Source organism: Erinaceus europaeus, chromosome 4 (assembly GCF_950295315.1).
Source record: "Erinaceus europaeus chromosome 4, mEriEur2.1, whole genome shotgun sequence".
NCBI lineage: Eukaryota > Metazoa > Chordata > Mammalia > Eulipotyphla > Erinaceidae > Erinaceus > Erinaceus europaeus.
In genome coordinates, this window is record NC_080165.1 from 57,886,889 (window position 1) to 57,903,497 (window position 16,609).

At 40.8% G+C, this 16,609-nt stretch overlaps 1 protein-coding gene across 7 annotated transcripts in view; it reads right to left on the reverse strand.

Annotated features, from left to right (window-relative positions):
- ILRUN (inflammation and lipid regulator with UBA-like and NBR1-like domains) overlaps positions 1-16,609 on the reverse strand; it is a 101,802-nt gene that overhangs the window by 20,128 nt on the left and 65,065 nt on the right. For 2 of the 7 annotated variants that reach the window (XM_060189634.1, XM_060189632.1), the window contains 2 exons: positions 9,188-9,516; positions 8,257-8,523 (listed from right to left, as the gene is read on the reverse strand). In XM_060189634.1, coding sequence (XP_060045617.1) covers positions 8,428-8,523; positions 9,188-9,516 — 425 coding nt within the window. In that variant the 3' untranslated portion in view covers positions 8,257-8,427. Of the gene's footprint in view, positions 1-10; positions 66-8,256; positions 8,524-9,187; positions 9,517-16,609 lie in introns of those variants that run through there. The other 5 variants (XM_016192413.2, XM_016192412.2, XM_060189633.1 and 2 more) reach the window with 4 other exon arrangements.

The window sequence follows — 16,609 nt, forward strand, 5'->3', positions numbered from 1 at the left end:
GGGAATGCACCTTGCTAGCTTCTTTTCTGAGCCATCTTCAAATCTTTCATGGAAAGGGATCACATCTGAAAACAAAGATCAGGTTTCATGATAGTGAGAAGGGTATCACTGCCTTCTGTTACCTCACATAACCATCACCAGCCCAGCTAAAAACACCTATCTCCAGCCTTCTGACCAAAGTACACTTTAAAGTGAGCAAATGTTAGGCCCAATTACACTGTTTTATGCCAAGCTCATTCCTTACTATTATGTTAAACTGACTACTCCAGAGTAGTTCCTAAGATGTACAGGTCATAATTATAGCCTCAGGCTTGTAAAACAAAAGATTTCATGTTCCAAGTCTCCCACTATACCCTTGATTTTAAATCCTCACCTAAGCAGTGGGAAAATAACTTCTATGACTTTCAACAGAACAGCAGGTTAGAAGACAGCTGATTTCTGATGTAATAAAAACAGTCTGATTCTTGCTCTAGTTCTACTTTCAAAACATATTAAAGGGTGTCGTGGGGGGGGATGGTGGGGATGTGGGCAGGCAGGGCAGATGGCACTTGGCAGTGGCTGATGCTAGAGGAGTGTGATAAGCACTCCTGCAAAGATAATAACAGGTTTCTCCTTCTGAACCAACACTTGGCAGAAGTAATAATAGAGGCTCAGACAAATAATCCAGTTTAAAGTATGAGTATCTAATATATACTAGCTCCAAACATTTTTAAGAGCAAAAGCAAAGTAACAATCATACTCCAAGTAATAAATGAATCTGAGATTCTTTAAGCTTTCCCAGATAAACTACTCTTTTTGAGAAAAGAAACAAAGCATTTGCCTGTCCTGAGAATAGCCCCATTGGTTTCTGTCAGCCTCTCTTATTTCCAACTGTCCTAAATTTGGTTGATGCTTTATTCCTCTGTAAGACCTTCTCAGAAAACATCTAAAGGTTAAAAAATGTTATATATATATATATATATATATATATATATATATTAAAATATTTAAATTTTAAATATTTCTTTAATTTTTTAAATATTTATTTATTTTCCCTTTTGTTGCCCTTGTTTTTTATTGTTGTTGATGTCGTCGTTGTTAGGACAAAGAGAAATGGAGAGAGGAGGGGAAGACAGAGAGGGGGAGAGAAAGATAGACACCTGCAGACCTGCTTCACCACCTGTGAAGCAACTCCCCTGCAGTTAGGGAGCTGGGGGCTCAAACCAGAATCCTTACACCAGTCCTTGTGCTTCAAGCCATGTGCGCTTAACCCGCTGCACTACTGTCTGACTCCCTTAAATTATTATTTAAAATTTTTATTAGCTTTATTATTTAAAAAAAAAAAAAAAAAAGGAAGAAGAAGTAGAAACGCAAAGCAGAAATTGACTGAGTTTGGAATATGGCACCAAAGTAAGAAAGCAGAAGTATACTAGAGTTTGCAGTGAGTACCTCCCTAATACTTCCTCTCCACTCTTCCAAGCTTTGGGTCCATGATTGCTCAACAATTTGTTTGGCTTTGTATGTTAACTCTCTTTTCAGTCACCAGGTTCCAGGTGTCATCAGAATGCCAGCCAGACTTCCCTGGATTGAAGACACCACCAATGTGTCCTGGAGCTCAGCTTCCCCAGAGACCCATCCTACTAGGGAAAGAGAGAGGCAGACTGGGAGTGTGGACCGACCAGTCAACGCCCATGTTCAGCGAGGAAGCAATTACAGAAGCCAGACCTTCTACCTTCTGCAACCCTCAATGACCCTGGGTCCATGCTCCCAGAGGGATAGAGAATGGGAAAGCTATTGGGGGAGGGGGTGGGATATGGAGATTGGGCGGTGGGAATTGTGTGGAGTTGTACCCCTCCTACCCTATGGTTTTGTTAATTAATCCTTTCTTAAATAAAAAAAAAATAAATAAATAAAATAAAATAAAATTTTTATTAGCTTTATTTATTGGATAGAGACAGCCAGAAATCAAGAGGGAGAAGGTGATAGAGAGGGAGAGAGGCAGAGAGACACCTGCAGCACAACTTCACCACTTGCAAAGTTTTCCCCTTGCAGGTGGGGACCAGGGGCTCGAACCCGGGTTCTTGCGAATTGTAACATGTGCGCTCAACCAGGTGCGCCACCACCCAGCCCCTCCCTTAAATTATTTTTAAGTATTCATTTTATTTGCTAGGGTAAAGAGAAACTGGGGAGGGGAAGGGAAAAGGGGGGATGGGGGAGAAGGAAGGAGGAGATTGGCCTGTGCACTGCTTCTCCACTTGTGAAACTGCCCTAGCAGATGGGGATTGGAGGCTCCAGGTCCTCCACTACCAGGTCTCTAAAAGTATCTGACTTCTAGTAAGACTTGTTTTCTCTTTAACACCTCTATAAACTGTTTTTCACTACATTCACATTGTACATTATCTAAACATTAATTATTCTTGCCTACTGAGATGAGTCAGAGCCAAAATTCATGGCAAGGCTATCTTTGAGTCAACAGAGTAAGCACCTAGCTTACTGTGAGTGACTATTTGTCTCAGAAGTTCTTGAGCTAGTCACATAAAAAGGGTTCATTAAAACAGCACCTAGCCTTCAACAATACTGGTCTGACTGTTGACCCAGGATAGGACAGTCGCAACTGACCTGACAATGAAGCCAGCCAATTTCTAACAAAAGCATAAAGTCAAATCTATGACACTTTGGAACAGGTTATTATGAACTTACTTTTCTGACTCCTCTAAACAGTTCTCATACAGGAAGATGGCAAGTTTTCTGGGTTGTGGGCTGTAACTACAGCAGGTATCTTTTCCCTTCTCACTCCCTCCCCCAGGTGAAAGCACTAATTCCAAAGAATTTGTAGTTATTCAAGGGCAGGAAGGAAGGTTCCAGGGGTGTACAATTCCTGGTACTGACAGTTGTACCATTATGTTGACATAGCCACCCAGTCCTCAGAGAGATGTATGAAGCAATCTTTCTATTTCGTCTTACCAAGCACAACAAAAGTTAAACTATAACTATGAAAGCAGCAGGAAACTATATGTGCTCGATAAAACATGGGCGTCTAAAAGCATCACATTCTTTCTCAGTTTCGACAGGAAGCAGAGAATTTCTTTAGAGTACATCAAATCTTTTGTCAACTAGCGATTTCTGATACAAGGGCATCAGCTATTCCTTTGGCCTTTCTAATAAAGATACTATGGGTTGGAGCGGTAGTGCAGCGGGTTAAGCACACATGGCACGAAATGCAAGGACCAACGTAAAGATCCCGGTTCAAGCCCCAGGCTCCCTATCTGAAGGGGGGGTGGGGGGGGGAATCATTTCACAAGCGGTGAAGCAGGTCTGCAGGTGTCTATTTTTCTTTCCCCCTCTGTCTTCTCTTCCTCTCTCAATTTCTCTCTGTCCTATCCAGCACCAACAGCAGCAATGGCAACAATAAAAATAACAAGGACAACAAAAATGAGAAAAATATCCTCCAGAAGCAGTGGATTCGTAGTGCAGGCACTGAGCCCCAGCAATAACCCTGGAGGCAAAAAAAAAAAAAAGTGGTTGAGCACACGCATTATAGTGTGCTATATGACTCAGGTTCAAGTCTCCATTTCCCACCTGCAGGACGTAAGTTTCACAAGCAGTGAAGCAGTACTGCAGATATCTGCCTCCCTCTTTGTCTCCCCTTTCCCTCTCAATTTCTTTCTCTATCCAAATAAATAAATGTCACCTATTTCAACTCTAGAACCCCAGGGGTTTCTTTCACATTTCCAACTCATTCACAAATAAAAGTATGATAAAAATATTTATTAAAAATACAACATGGGGGTGAGGGTAGATAGCATAATGGTTATGCAAAGGGACGCTCATGCCTGAGATTCTGAAGTCCCAGGTTCAGTCCCCCACACCACAATAAGCCAGAGCTGTGCAGTGCTCTGGTATTTGCCTCTGTGTCTTTCCTTCTCTGCATCTCTCTCAAAAATAAATAAAATACAAAAAAAAAAATTAAAAAAAAAATACAACATGGTTGTGTACTCTAAGAATCCTAAAAATTTATTTTATCTTTATTAATCAGAAAAACTCACCATTTTAAAGACTCAATAAACTGAGGAACTCTACAATAAATATCACAGGTAATCCTGTTTCATTGTAGCCACTTTTTCTCATTTCAATTCATTCAATTCTCATTTCAATTCTTCTTTCACTCCTTGATGATACAAGTCATCAACTCGGTTAATGTTTTCCACTCAACACAACCACCCACCCAGTAGGTGTAGCATAGAAAGGCCGGGCTCACCTACTAAAAAAATAGTAATAATATGGCACCTAGACTTGAACCTCATCTTTGCCTCTAGCTATAAGCTGACGGCACAGCTGACAACACTGAGAAACAGTTAGTAAATAACTCTGGTATATACCTGATCCTTATCACTTTTGTCAAGTGGGCCCTTTAGAAGTTCATGCTGGCTTTCAAAATATAAAAGCATATGTGCGGGAGTTGGGCGACAACGCAGCAAGTTAAGCACAGGTGGTGCAAAGCGCAAGGACAGGTGTACAGATTCCAGTTCCAGCCCCCGGCTCCCCACCTGCAGGGGAGTCACTTCACAGGCAGTGAAGTAGGTCTGTATGTGTCTCTTTCTTTCCCCGTCTTCCCCTCCTCTCTCCATTTCTCTCTGTCCTATCCAATAACGATGACATCAATAACAACAACAATAACTACAACAATAAAAAAACAAGGAAAGAAAAAGGGAATAAATATTTTTTAAAAAGTTTATGTGGGGAGTTGGGCGGTAGTGCAGCAGGTTAAGCACATGTGGCACAAAGTCCAAGGGCCAGCTTAAGGATCCCGGTTCGAGCCCCCATAGGCGGTGAAGCAAGTCTGCAGGTGTCTTTCTCTCCCCCTCTGTCTTCCCCTCCTCTCTCCATTTCTCTGTCCTATCCAACAACGACAACAACAAGAATAACTACAACAATAAAAAACAACGGCAACAAAAGGGAATAAATATTAAAAAAAAAGTATATGTGCAAGCCAAACACAAGTGTTTTAAATTAGGAATTATCTTTGCTTTAAGAGAATCCTTATAGTGCCAATTCTTTTCAAAGCCAATTGTAATAGTTCACTCTTTGCTCCTCAAAGAAACATACTGCAGCCAACTGATTCTATTTTCCATTGTCCATTACACGTATCTCCTAAACACATGCTCATTAGTTACTCTGCCTTTAGTCTAACTGCTTTATCATTATCTTTCCTGTTTTTCAAAATCTGTTCATTACCTGATGAGTCCTTTCCATCAACCCCACCTCTTCTTTCATCTGTGAGTTCACTGACTCTAGCCCCTAGCCATTATCAATTACACATTTTTAGTCTATTGTTCTCTACCGGCCACTTTCTTATTCATCTTGTAAACAGTCCCTGTGTATACAAGTTTCATGTCCTCTACTATACTGTAAGCTGCTATCTGGTAGGTTTAAGATCCTTTATTCTTCAAGTATCCTATCATATACTGCTCTAGACAGTTACACATGTATTCACAATATCTGTCTTTGCCTATACTCTACTCATTTTTTTCTTTTTAATTATCTTTATTTATTGGATAGAGACATTCAGAAATCAAGAAGGAAAGGGGAGAAAGGGAGAGAGACAGAGAGACACCTGCAGCCCTGCTTCACCACTTGCAAAGCTTCCCCCCTGCAGGTGGGGATCGGGGGCTTGAACCTGGGTCCTTGCACACTGTAACATGTGCGCTCAAGCAGGTGTGCCACCACCCGGCCCCCACTCTACTCATTTCTTAAGAGGTGAAGCTGACTCAACTTTAGTCAGAACTACTTTCAGGGAACTATCTGAATGTTCACACTTAAGTGCTTTTTGAAGTTTCTGCTAAAAAACAAAGGAAAAAAAGGGGGGGGAAGCACTCGTTTCTTTTAGGATCTCAAAGCCATTTTTTTTTCTCTCTTTCTTTCTTTCTTTCTGTCTTTTTTGCCTCCAAGGTTATCGCTGGGGCTTGGTGCCAGCACTCCATTTTGTTGCTCGTTGTTGGATAGGACAGAGAGAAATCAAGAGAGGAGGGAAAGACAGAGGGGGAGAGAAAGATAGACACCAGCAGACCTGCTTCACCGCCTGTGAAGCAACCCCCCTGCAGGTGGGGAGCCCGGGTCTCAAACCGGGATCCTTACATTGGTCTTTGCACTTCATGCCATATTGTGTTTAACTTGCTGTGCTACTGCCCAGCGCCCAGCCATCATGTTTTGATACATTATTATAGCCAAGGGTCTCCTTACACACCATCTCCAATGAAACCTTTTTCTCTGTAGTTCTGTCAAACACAACACAGCATGAATTCGTCAACAGTGGTCTAGGAAGTGGCGCAGTGAATAAAGCATTAGACTCTCTCTCTTTTTTAAATTTGTTTAATTATCTTTATTTATTTATTGAATAGAGACAGCCAGAAATGAGAGGAAGGGGGTGACAGAGAAGGAAAGAGACAGAGAGACACCTGCAACACTGCTTCACCACTTGCAAAGCTTTCCCCCTACAGGTAGGAACAGAGGCTCGAACTTGGGTCCTTTCACATTGTAACATGTGCGCTCAACCAGGTATGCCACCATTCAGTCCCCAAGCATTAGACTCTCAAGTACGAGATCCTGAGTTCAATCCCCAACAGCCATGTGCCAGAGAGATGTCTGCCTGCCTCTCTCTCTCTCCCTCCCTGTCTCTCTCTCTTCCCTCTCCCTTTCTGTCTTTCTCATTAATAAATAAAATCTTAGGGGGCTGGGCGGTAGCGCAGCACGTTAAGTGCACATGGCGCAAAGCACGAGGACCAGTGTAAGGATCCTGGTTCGAGCCCCCGGCTCCCCACCTGCAAGGGGGTCGCTTCACAAGTGGTGAAGCAGGTGTGCAGCTGTCTATCATTCTCTCCCCCTGTCTTCCTGTCCTCTCTTGATTTCTCTCTTTCCTGTCCAACAATGACAGCAACAACAACAACAATGATAAACAAGGGCAACAAAAGGGGGGGAAATATCCTCCAGGAGCAGTGGATTCGTAGTATAGGCACCGAGCCCCGGAAATAACCCTGGAGACAAAAAATAAATAAATAAAATCTTTTTTAAAAGTATGAACTAAAAAAAAATTTTTTTCATCAACATATCTCAACAGAGTCTCCATTGCCCAGCATTTTACAAAAACATAGAAACAAAAACCAACCATCTAAAATCAGACACCCAACAAAATCTTCAAGATAGGCCTTCAATTAAAGCTGGGAGGTAATCAATACATTTTGACACTCCCTCTTCTCCCAGCCAGGGAAATCATCAGAAGATAAAAAGTCACCAGTCCTTAATGTCCTAAAGGAGTAGAAAACAAATAACAGGTTCACAATTTCAGTAAAATTAGTTCAGTACCAATGGGCAAGTTCACCAGTCTTCTCCTAAGTCTGCAGTGATGGCTACAGCAGGTAGCTTGATCAGGTGAAGAGGATGTTATAAAAAGCAGTGGAGTAACTGGTTTTGTTTACTCCAACTCATACCTTCCTATTAAGTTCAGCTTCTCTAAATTTCTAATCTAATAAGCCAATTTAGCCTTGGGCTAGGATCATTTACATCCAGAACAGTTAGTCATACCCTGGAGCCTGATGTATTAGGTTTGAATTTAAGGTAGAAAAATCTGAAGCAATGGGAACTTAGAAAAAAATCTTTAATTTAAATGTTAGCGTATGAAGTCTTTCCTCAAAGACAGGAATGGATAATGTCTTTTCCCCGCAGTGCAGGCAGGCATCTTGTCCATGTGTAATTTCATCGCTTCCTTGCAAACTCTTTCTTTTCTTCTTCCCTCCCCTTCACCCCACCCCTTCTAGATAGTAAGGCAAGGAGAGATGTCACAGCACTGGATTTTCTCATGTGGTGCTGGGGCTGCAATCCAGGCCATGCGTGTGGCAAGGCATACACCCCACCAGGTACACTATATTCCAATTCTGTTTTTTCTTATAGCCTGACAACTCAACTAACATGACTCCACAGAATCCCTTATAATAAATGACTAACCAACAAATCAGTTATTTGGTACATTATTACTGATGAAGTTCTCTTATTGGACCACATGCAGGAAGATGATTTACTTGCAAAGTTTCTTGATGTATACCGTATATAAAATAGTGGTCAGAAAAATATAAATTTTATCACAAAGCAACTGAGTTTTTAAAATTTTGATGATATGAGTAGTCATAGATAGCATAATGGTTATGCAAACAGACTTTCATGACTGAGGCTCTGAAGTCACAGGTTCAATCCCCTGCATCACCATAAGCCAGAGCTGAGCAGTAGTCTGGTAAAATAAATAAAATTTTAATGATAGATGCCAATATCAAACAAGAACAGAATTATCAGATATATGGCGACATACATACAATGCAGGGCCTATTAAACAGAGAGTAATGCAGAGAGAAAGACACTCATGGGTTCCTGCCACATGAAGCACTTTACAACAGTGAGCTCTTAGCTGTAGGGTTTTATTTCTCCAATCAATACCAACAACCAATCAGCAGGAACCAACAGCACCTTAAGGAGAGTTGGGAAACACTGCTTAATCAGCTAAAAAAAAAAAAAAAAAAAAAGAGAAACAGGTCAACAAATCAAACACCCAGAAGCATCTCTCAGAACAATCAGAATATTTTAAATCATAGGTAACTCACAAGCAATTCTTTCACTTCTTCCTCACACTCGAAAAGTCAAAATATCACTTGGACCACCCTGAGTTGTTGGTGAGGAGGTAGATGGATTATAATATGAGATGACATCAATGAGACATACAAACAAGGTAAATGAAGTGAAAGCCCAACATTTATAGTAAATGAGCTTGCCCTTTCCCTTAGAAAAACAAAAAACCCCAACCCAAAACTGAAAATATAAAGTGGGAAAATTTTCAAAGGTGTGTTGTTGCTGCTCTAAGTTTAGTACATATACTGGAAGTGTGGCTGGTGATATTTTGACTTTTTTTTTTTAATGTTGAGGGTAAAGAACTTTGTTCTTTCAATACCTGAACCAGAGCAGAAACACAGTAGTAAATTATAATGTGGATGAAGTAGCATCCACAGGACATAAAGATGGGGGAGGGGGGAGGGGAGAAGGGGTAGGTCTTGCTGTTGGCAGAAGAGCTAAGCAGTCTTAAAAGAATATTCTAGGTTTGCCATAAAGGGTCATCACAAATCCCAAGGCCCACCACCTACCCCTTCTCCTCTTCTCCAAGGGCACCTACCTTACTGTAAGTCACTACTGATAAGTTGTTTGCGTGACTGCTGGGGGACAGATTTACAGAGTTCTGTGAGAGTCTATTCTCATCTTGCTCAGTTTGGTCAGGAGCAGGAGCCCATGTGTTTTTGCTGATCGAGTCGAACTCGGAACCCCCAGGGTCTTTTAAGTTGTTTTCATCTGATTGTCGGTTCTTTTGGGGAGAGGCAAACGGGTTGAAGTTTCCTTCTACCTTGCGATGTGGCTGTGTGTTGAACTCCGTTTCAAAAGATGACAGCTGCTGCGTTACTCCTAAAAGTCCACCCACCTCCACACTGAGAATCACCCAGATGACATCTGAAACAAAAAGGCAACTCAAGTCAAAGTCAGGCATACCCTCAAGGTCCAAGGCAGCCACCATCGAAAATCCCAAATGTCACCCAAGTCAAAGAAGGAAGTATTTTCTATACAATAGTTTTAGAAGCTCACTGAGCAAGAAGTCCAGTACTTTTGTACTACATGTAGGTCTATATTTTTGGCAATGCCAAATTAAAAAGTCAAGTACATTTTCCACAGAAGTTTGTAGTGTGACCCATGAAACTATTTGTAAAAAATTATATATTACCAGTTAATGCTGATCAACAGCCATATCTGCAAATCAGTCCAGAGAACAATGATCAAACGAAATCTAAGAGATAGTTTTCCTGGAATTACAAGTGCTTTGTGGTTTCTGTCTTATTTCATGTTTTTAACTGAGGAAATATCAAGCTAGGCTTATGCCCAAAATGTTTGCAATTACTAGAATTTCTACTTGTTGGCCACACCCACCCACTCTTGGGCAATTTAGTGACCTCATAAACTGTCCAAACCAGGAATGAAATAATTACACCACATGTACCCTGCACCAATCCTAACATATCTAGCTATCACCGTAACTATTTTTTAACAATCTATATAATCAAAAGATAACAAAAATTTAGTGTACACACCAACTTTGCCTTTCTGTCATATAGAGAAACCATATATACAGTGAAGCCATATGAGATTTGTTTAAAAGATGTACCACAGAGCTTTTGGTCATAATTCAATTCTATATTTCCTCAACTACCAAAGATAACATTCAAATAGAATAAAGAAAGCAGTTAATTTCTTCTAATGTTTAACACCTCAATTTAAAAAACAGCAGCATCTTTACTGCTGGAAGAGTTTCAAAAAGCAAGCTATAGAAGAAAGGCCAAGAAGCTTTTAAGTCTAAATCCTATTAAAAACAATTAAGGGGAGTCGGGCCGTAGCGCAGTGGGTTAAGCGCAGGTGGCGCAAAGCACAAGGATCGACGCCTAGTTTGAGCCCCTGGCTCCCCACCTGCAGGGGAGTCACTTCACAGGCGGTGAAGCAGGTCTGCAGGTGTCTGTCTTTCCCCCTCTCTGTCTTCCCCTCCTCTGTCCATTTCTCTCTGCCCTTTCCAACAATGACAACATCAATAACAATAATAACTACAACAATAAAACAACAAGGGCAACAAAAGGGAATAAATAAATAAATATTTAAGAAAAAAACAACTATGAAAATTTTCTGGGTTCCTAAAAACCTGCTAAAAGGTTGGTAGGAAAAGGCAACTAAGTGCGACTGGTTAGTGATATGGTAATCTATTACATTTTATTGCCTCCAGTGTTAGTTGCCATTGGGGCTCAGTGCTAACATGATTCCACTGTACCCAGAAACCATGTTCTCTTTTTTCTTCCTCTCTCTTAATAGTGGGCGAGAGACTGAGAAACAGAGGAAGAAAGACAAAGAGACACCTGCAGCACTGCTTGTAAAGTGAGTGGGAACTGAGGTCTTGAACCTGGGTCCCAGTGGAAGGCAACGTAAATTCTATCAGGTGTGCCACCATCTAGTCCCGGTTACATGGAAATTTAGACAATGTACATGCCTAGAACAAATATATTTAAATAAATGAAATAAATTGAAAAAATTAAGCTTTTCAATTTGGTCTTGTACCTGAGGAAGAGTATCTTAGCCTGCAATCTAAGCCTAGTGTTTTGAAAGATGTACTAAAAATTCAACTGCCATGAGCATAACCCAGAATTGAACCGCCCCCACCTCTGGCTTCATAGCTATGGTTTTTCCCTCTTTATCTGAAAAAGGTTGGCTTGGAGTGGTAAAGCCATACCATGACAAAAAAGACAACAACAACAACAAAACAAACAAACAAACAAAAATTTAAAAAAAAACCACTAGGCTGCATACAAAGAGCTATGATCAGGCCCGGGTGGTGGCGCATGTTACAATGTGCAAGGACCCAGGCTCTAGTCTCAGGTACCTACCTACCTGCAGGGGGAAAGCTTTGTGAGTGATGAAGCAGTGTCACAGGTGTTCTCTGTCTCTCTCCCTCGCTATCTCCCCCTTCTTGATTTATGGCTGTCTCTATACAATAAATAAATAAAGATAGTTTATAAATAAATATATAAATACCAATGAGCTATGATCCAGAACCCTATTAAGTAGAGATGCAGTGACATCTGCTGTTCACTTCTGGAATTAACAATTCCCTTAACCTCTTAAGAAGAGGAAGTCATGATCAGCAGCACTATTAGGACTCACAGAAGTGGGTATCCATTCAGATGCCCTTATCATTAAAGCTAATGTGAATCTTCATGCAAACTAGTACCATATAAGTTCAAACTACTGACTTAAAACCATGAGCCAGGATACACAGTGTACCACCCTCCACCTAGAAATCTGGAACACTGTCAATCTTGTAAATTGTAAACCAATATAATGCGGAAGAACACTTAATTGACAGGTAGCATGCTCTCCTAACATTTCTTCACTCTACTGTTCATTTCCCCCAAAAAGAAAAGCCTTGTTTTTATAGTACATTAACTTATTGTCTTCCACAAATTTTCTAAAACCCTCTGTTAAGTACTATCAATATCTAGGTCATATGCTCTTTTCTTTAAGCTTAGAAAACTAAACACTGATCAAAGCTGTTATCAATAAGAGACTAGTGACACCGCTACCCCACTGCTTGAGCTATTATCAATAAGAGACTACTGCTACCCCACTGCTTGCCGGGACTAAAGTTTCATTAACAAAACTAAATCATTAGGCCTTACAACATTAAGCCCCTGCTCTCTCTTCACCTTAGCTACTTTCCACATTGTTTACAGATCCTAAGCAGTACTGTAAAAGGAGCTATTTGATAAGTCACAGATATAGGGGGCCAGGTGGTAGCACAGCAGGTTAAGCACATGTGGCACAAAGCACAAGGACCGGTGTATGGTTCCTGGTTTGAGCCCTCAGCTCCCCACCTGCACGCGCGCACGGTGTGTGTGTGTGTGTGTGTGTGTGTGTGTGTGTGTGTGTGTCGCTTCACAAGTAGTGAAGCAGGTCTGCAGGTGTCTATCTTTCTCTCCCCATCTCCCCTCCTTTCTCAATTTCTCTCTGTCGTATACAACAACATCAATGGCAACAATAACAACAACAAGGGCAACAAAATGGGAAAAAAATGGCTTCCCAGGACCAGTGGATTTGTAGTGCAGGTACTGAGCCCCAGCAATAACCCTGGAGGCAGAAAGAAAAAAAAAGTCACAGATGTATAAAAGCCAACAATGAAAGGTTTTAAAAAATATTTTAAATTATTGTAACATTGGCTTATAATACTCGTTTAAGATTTTAGTAGTAGTCTTATATATGCATGCTACTCACCAAACCCATCAGCTCTTATAGCAAAGAGAGCCCTCTGCTTGCTTTCTCCACTTCCCTTCCCTACTCTCTCTAATAACCACTATAGTCCAATGCATTAATGTTGTACTATTACCCTGGCTGGTATAACTTAAAACTCATGCTTATTTCTCCTCAACAGGATTTGAGAACTAAAGTCACAGTTGTCCTTATCCGGGACACATTATCTTTATCCACAGTCATATGATTTTAGCACCAATAACAAGAAAAGGACGACAGAATGTGCCAGGAAAAAATGAAAGTCAAGAAAAAGAACCAAGAGTCAAGTTCACACAACAGGGACTAGTAACAAATGGTAAAACTAATTTTTAGAATGTCTGCTCTTATGGCTGACTTAAGTTTTTAATAATAAGGTTAATCTACCTTTTGTAGAACTGTTTAGATCAATGAAGAGTGCATATTCTTATTTTTTGCATTTATGTTTTTTAAACTTTTTTTAAATCTTTATTTATTTGCTGGATAGAGTAAGAAATTGAGAGAGATGGGGGTGATAGAGAAGAAGAGAGATACCTGCAGCACTGCTTCACCACTTGTGAAGCTTTTCCCCTACAGGTGGGAACCGGGGGCTCGAACCTGGGTCCTTGCTCACTGTAATGTGTGCGCTCAACCAGGTGCGCCACCTGGCCCCTGCATTTATGTTTAGACCATCAAAATGCAGAGAAAGGGCCAGGTGGTGGCACACCTGGTTGAGCGCACATGTTACAATGCACAAGGACCCAGGTTCGAGTCCCCGGCCCCCACCTGTAGGGGAAAACTTTACGAGCAGTGAAGCAGTGCTGCAGGTGTCTCTCTGTCTCTCTTCCTGTCTGTCCCCCCTTCCCTCTTGATTTCTGGCTTTCTCTATCAAATAAATAAATAAATAAATAAATAAATGTTTTAAATGCAAAGAAAAAGGAAAATATTTTACCTGAACTGGAGTACACAATCTTAATTAATCATGCCAACATACAATGGAAGCTTGGACTATGGTCCGAATGTCTATGGCGGGGAGCGTGACTCTGGCAGTGGCACACCCATCAGAATCCCCACAATCTAGGTCCAAGTTCCTGGACACCACCTATAGGTGCAAAGTTTCACAAGCAGTGAAGCAGTGCTGCGGGTGTCTTTTTTCTCTATTTTCTCCTTCCCTCTCAATTTCTCTCTTTAACCAAATACATAATTTTTTTTAAAGAATGTTTTTAAAAATTGCCAAATCCCAGAAGTTGAAAAACAAGATCAGAAGAGAAAACATAAGTAGAACCTGAACTGGAGTTGGCATACTGCACCAAAGTAAAAGACTCTAGCGTGGGTGGGGGGAGAGTACCGGTCCAAAAAGGATGACAGAGGACCTAGTGGGGGTTGTATTGTTATATGCAAAACTGGAAAATGTTATGCATGTACAAACTATTGTATTTACTATCAAACATTAATTCCTAATAAAGAAAATTTTAAAAAAGAAAAAAAAAAAAAGTAAAATGGGGGCAAGCGGTTATGCAAAAGGACTTTTATATCCAGCACCATCATAAGCCAGAGCTCAGCAGTGCTCTGATGGGGAAAAATGGTGGGGGGTGGGGGGAGGAGTGGATCATGTTTTTTTTTTTTTAACAGTTAATAAACAAATGCACAAAAAAAATTTGCCAAATCCAAAAGCTAGCATCACAGGTCCAATCATATAACTAACAAATTAGCATCTATGATTTGTTTGCAAAAATACAATTGCTAGAAACCAGTATAATAGTCAAACTGCTAAGTGTATTTCTTGTAGGGGATATGGGTCATAGTAAATATAGAGTACAGGTACTTACATACCAGGGCTGAACAAATAAGCAGACAAGCAAGAAAGACAAACACTCTAAAGTGACTGAGTTAAAGTCAGAGACACATCAATAAAAGCTTATGTTTGAGAAGTTGGGCGTTAGCGCAGCGGGTTAAGCGCACGTGGTGCAAAGGGCAAGGACTGGCATAAAGATCCGGGTTTGAGCCCCCAGCTCCCCACCTGCAGGGGAGTCACTTCACAAGCGGTGAAGCAGGTCTGCAGCTATCTATCTTTCTCTCCTTCCCCTCCTCTCTCCATTTCTCTCTGTCCTATCTAACAACAACAATAATAATAATTACAACAATCACAAAAAAAACAACAAGGGCAACAAAAAAGGGAAAATAAATAAATAAAAATTAAATTTAAAAAAATGACCAAAAAAAGCTTATGTTTTCACCAGGTTCCAGATGCCATCAGGATGCTAGCCAGGCTTCCCTGGATTGAAGACCCCACCAATGTGTCCTGGAGCTCAGCTTCCCCAGAGACCCACCCTACTAGGGAAAGAGAGAGGCAGACTGGGAGTATGGACCGACCAGTCAACGCCCATGTTCAGCGAGGAAGCAATTACAGAAGCCAGACCTTCTACCTTCTGCAACCCACAATGACCCTGGGTCCATGTTCCCAGAGGGATAGAGAATGGGAAAGCTATCAGGGGAGGGGGTGGGATATGGAGATTGGGTGGTGGGAATTGTGTGGAGTTGTACCCCTCCTACCCTATGGTTTTGTTAATTAATCCTTTCTTAAATAAAAATAAATAAATAAATAAATAAAAATAAAAAAGCTTATGTTTATCTTTACATAGATGTAGAAATACAGAAACAATGACAGATACATCTGTACACAAAGTTTAGTACATGTACATATATTATCTATTTCCGTCTCCTGAGAGGGTGTAGAAGTAATGACATTCCAGCAGCAATGAACATACCTAGTGCTCAGAGGTTGTTAAAAATTTTTCTCCGGTATAAAGCTCTATGGATAGGGGCCGAGTGGTGGCTCACCTGGTTGAGTGCACGTTACAGTGCGCAAGGACATGGGTTTGAGTCCCTGGTCGCCACCTGCAAGGGGGAAGCTTCACGAGTAGTGAAGCAGGGTTGAAGGTGTCTCTCTGTCTCTCTCCCTGTCTATCACCCCCTTCCCTCTCAATTTCTGGCTGTCTCTATCCAATAAATAAAAATAACAAATAAATAAATAAATAAAGCTCTATGGATAGACACACCACTTATGAAGCTTTCCCCCCTGCGGGTGGGGGGCCAGGGGCTCAAACATACAGAGAAGTCACGTGACAGACCTCCCTTTAGTCAAAGTTAGAACAACTGGAGCAACAAAACAATGTAGTATTGTGTTATAACTCAAAGAATGAAACATGAGTTCACAGTGATATAAATAAATGTCTGAATAAATAGAAGACACTGATTTTATTATAGAATGTAAGATTCAGGGGCCAGGTGCTGGTGCACCTTGTTAAGTGCACATGTTACAGTGTTCAAGGACCCAGGTTTGAGCCCCTGCGGGGGGAAAGCTTCATGAGTGGTGAAGTAGTGCTGCAGGTGTCTCTCTGTTTCTCTCCCTATCACCTCCTTCACTCTCAAATTTATGGCTGTGTCTATCCAATAAATAAATAAAGGTAATAAAATTTTTTTTAAAAGAACATAAGATTCACAGAGTAAGTATATGTAGAACTCTGTATTTTAAGAGATGGAATTAATTTTATATCCTCCAAACCCCTGTGAGGGTGGAGTTAGATGTAGTGATTTACTTCTAGAAATTAGAGAAAAACTGTAAAGTGAAGAAAGTGATGAATGATTTAACCAAGTGATCAGGAAAACACCACCAGTAATGGTAGTAAGTATCAGATACTCTGGATATGACAAGTCCCCTCTGTAATATTATGCCTCAAACCCAGAAGAT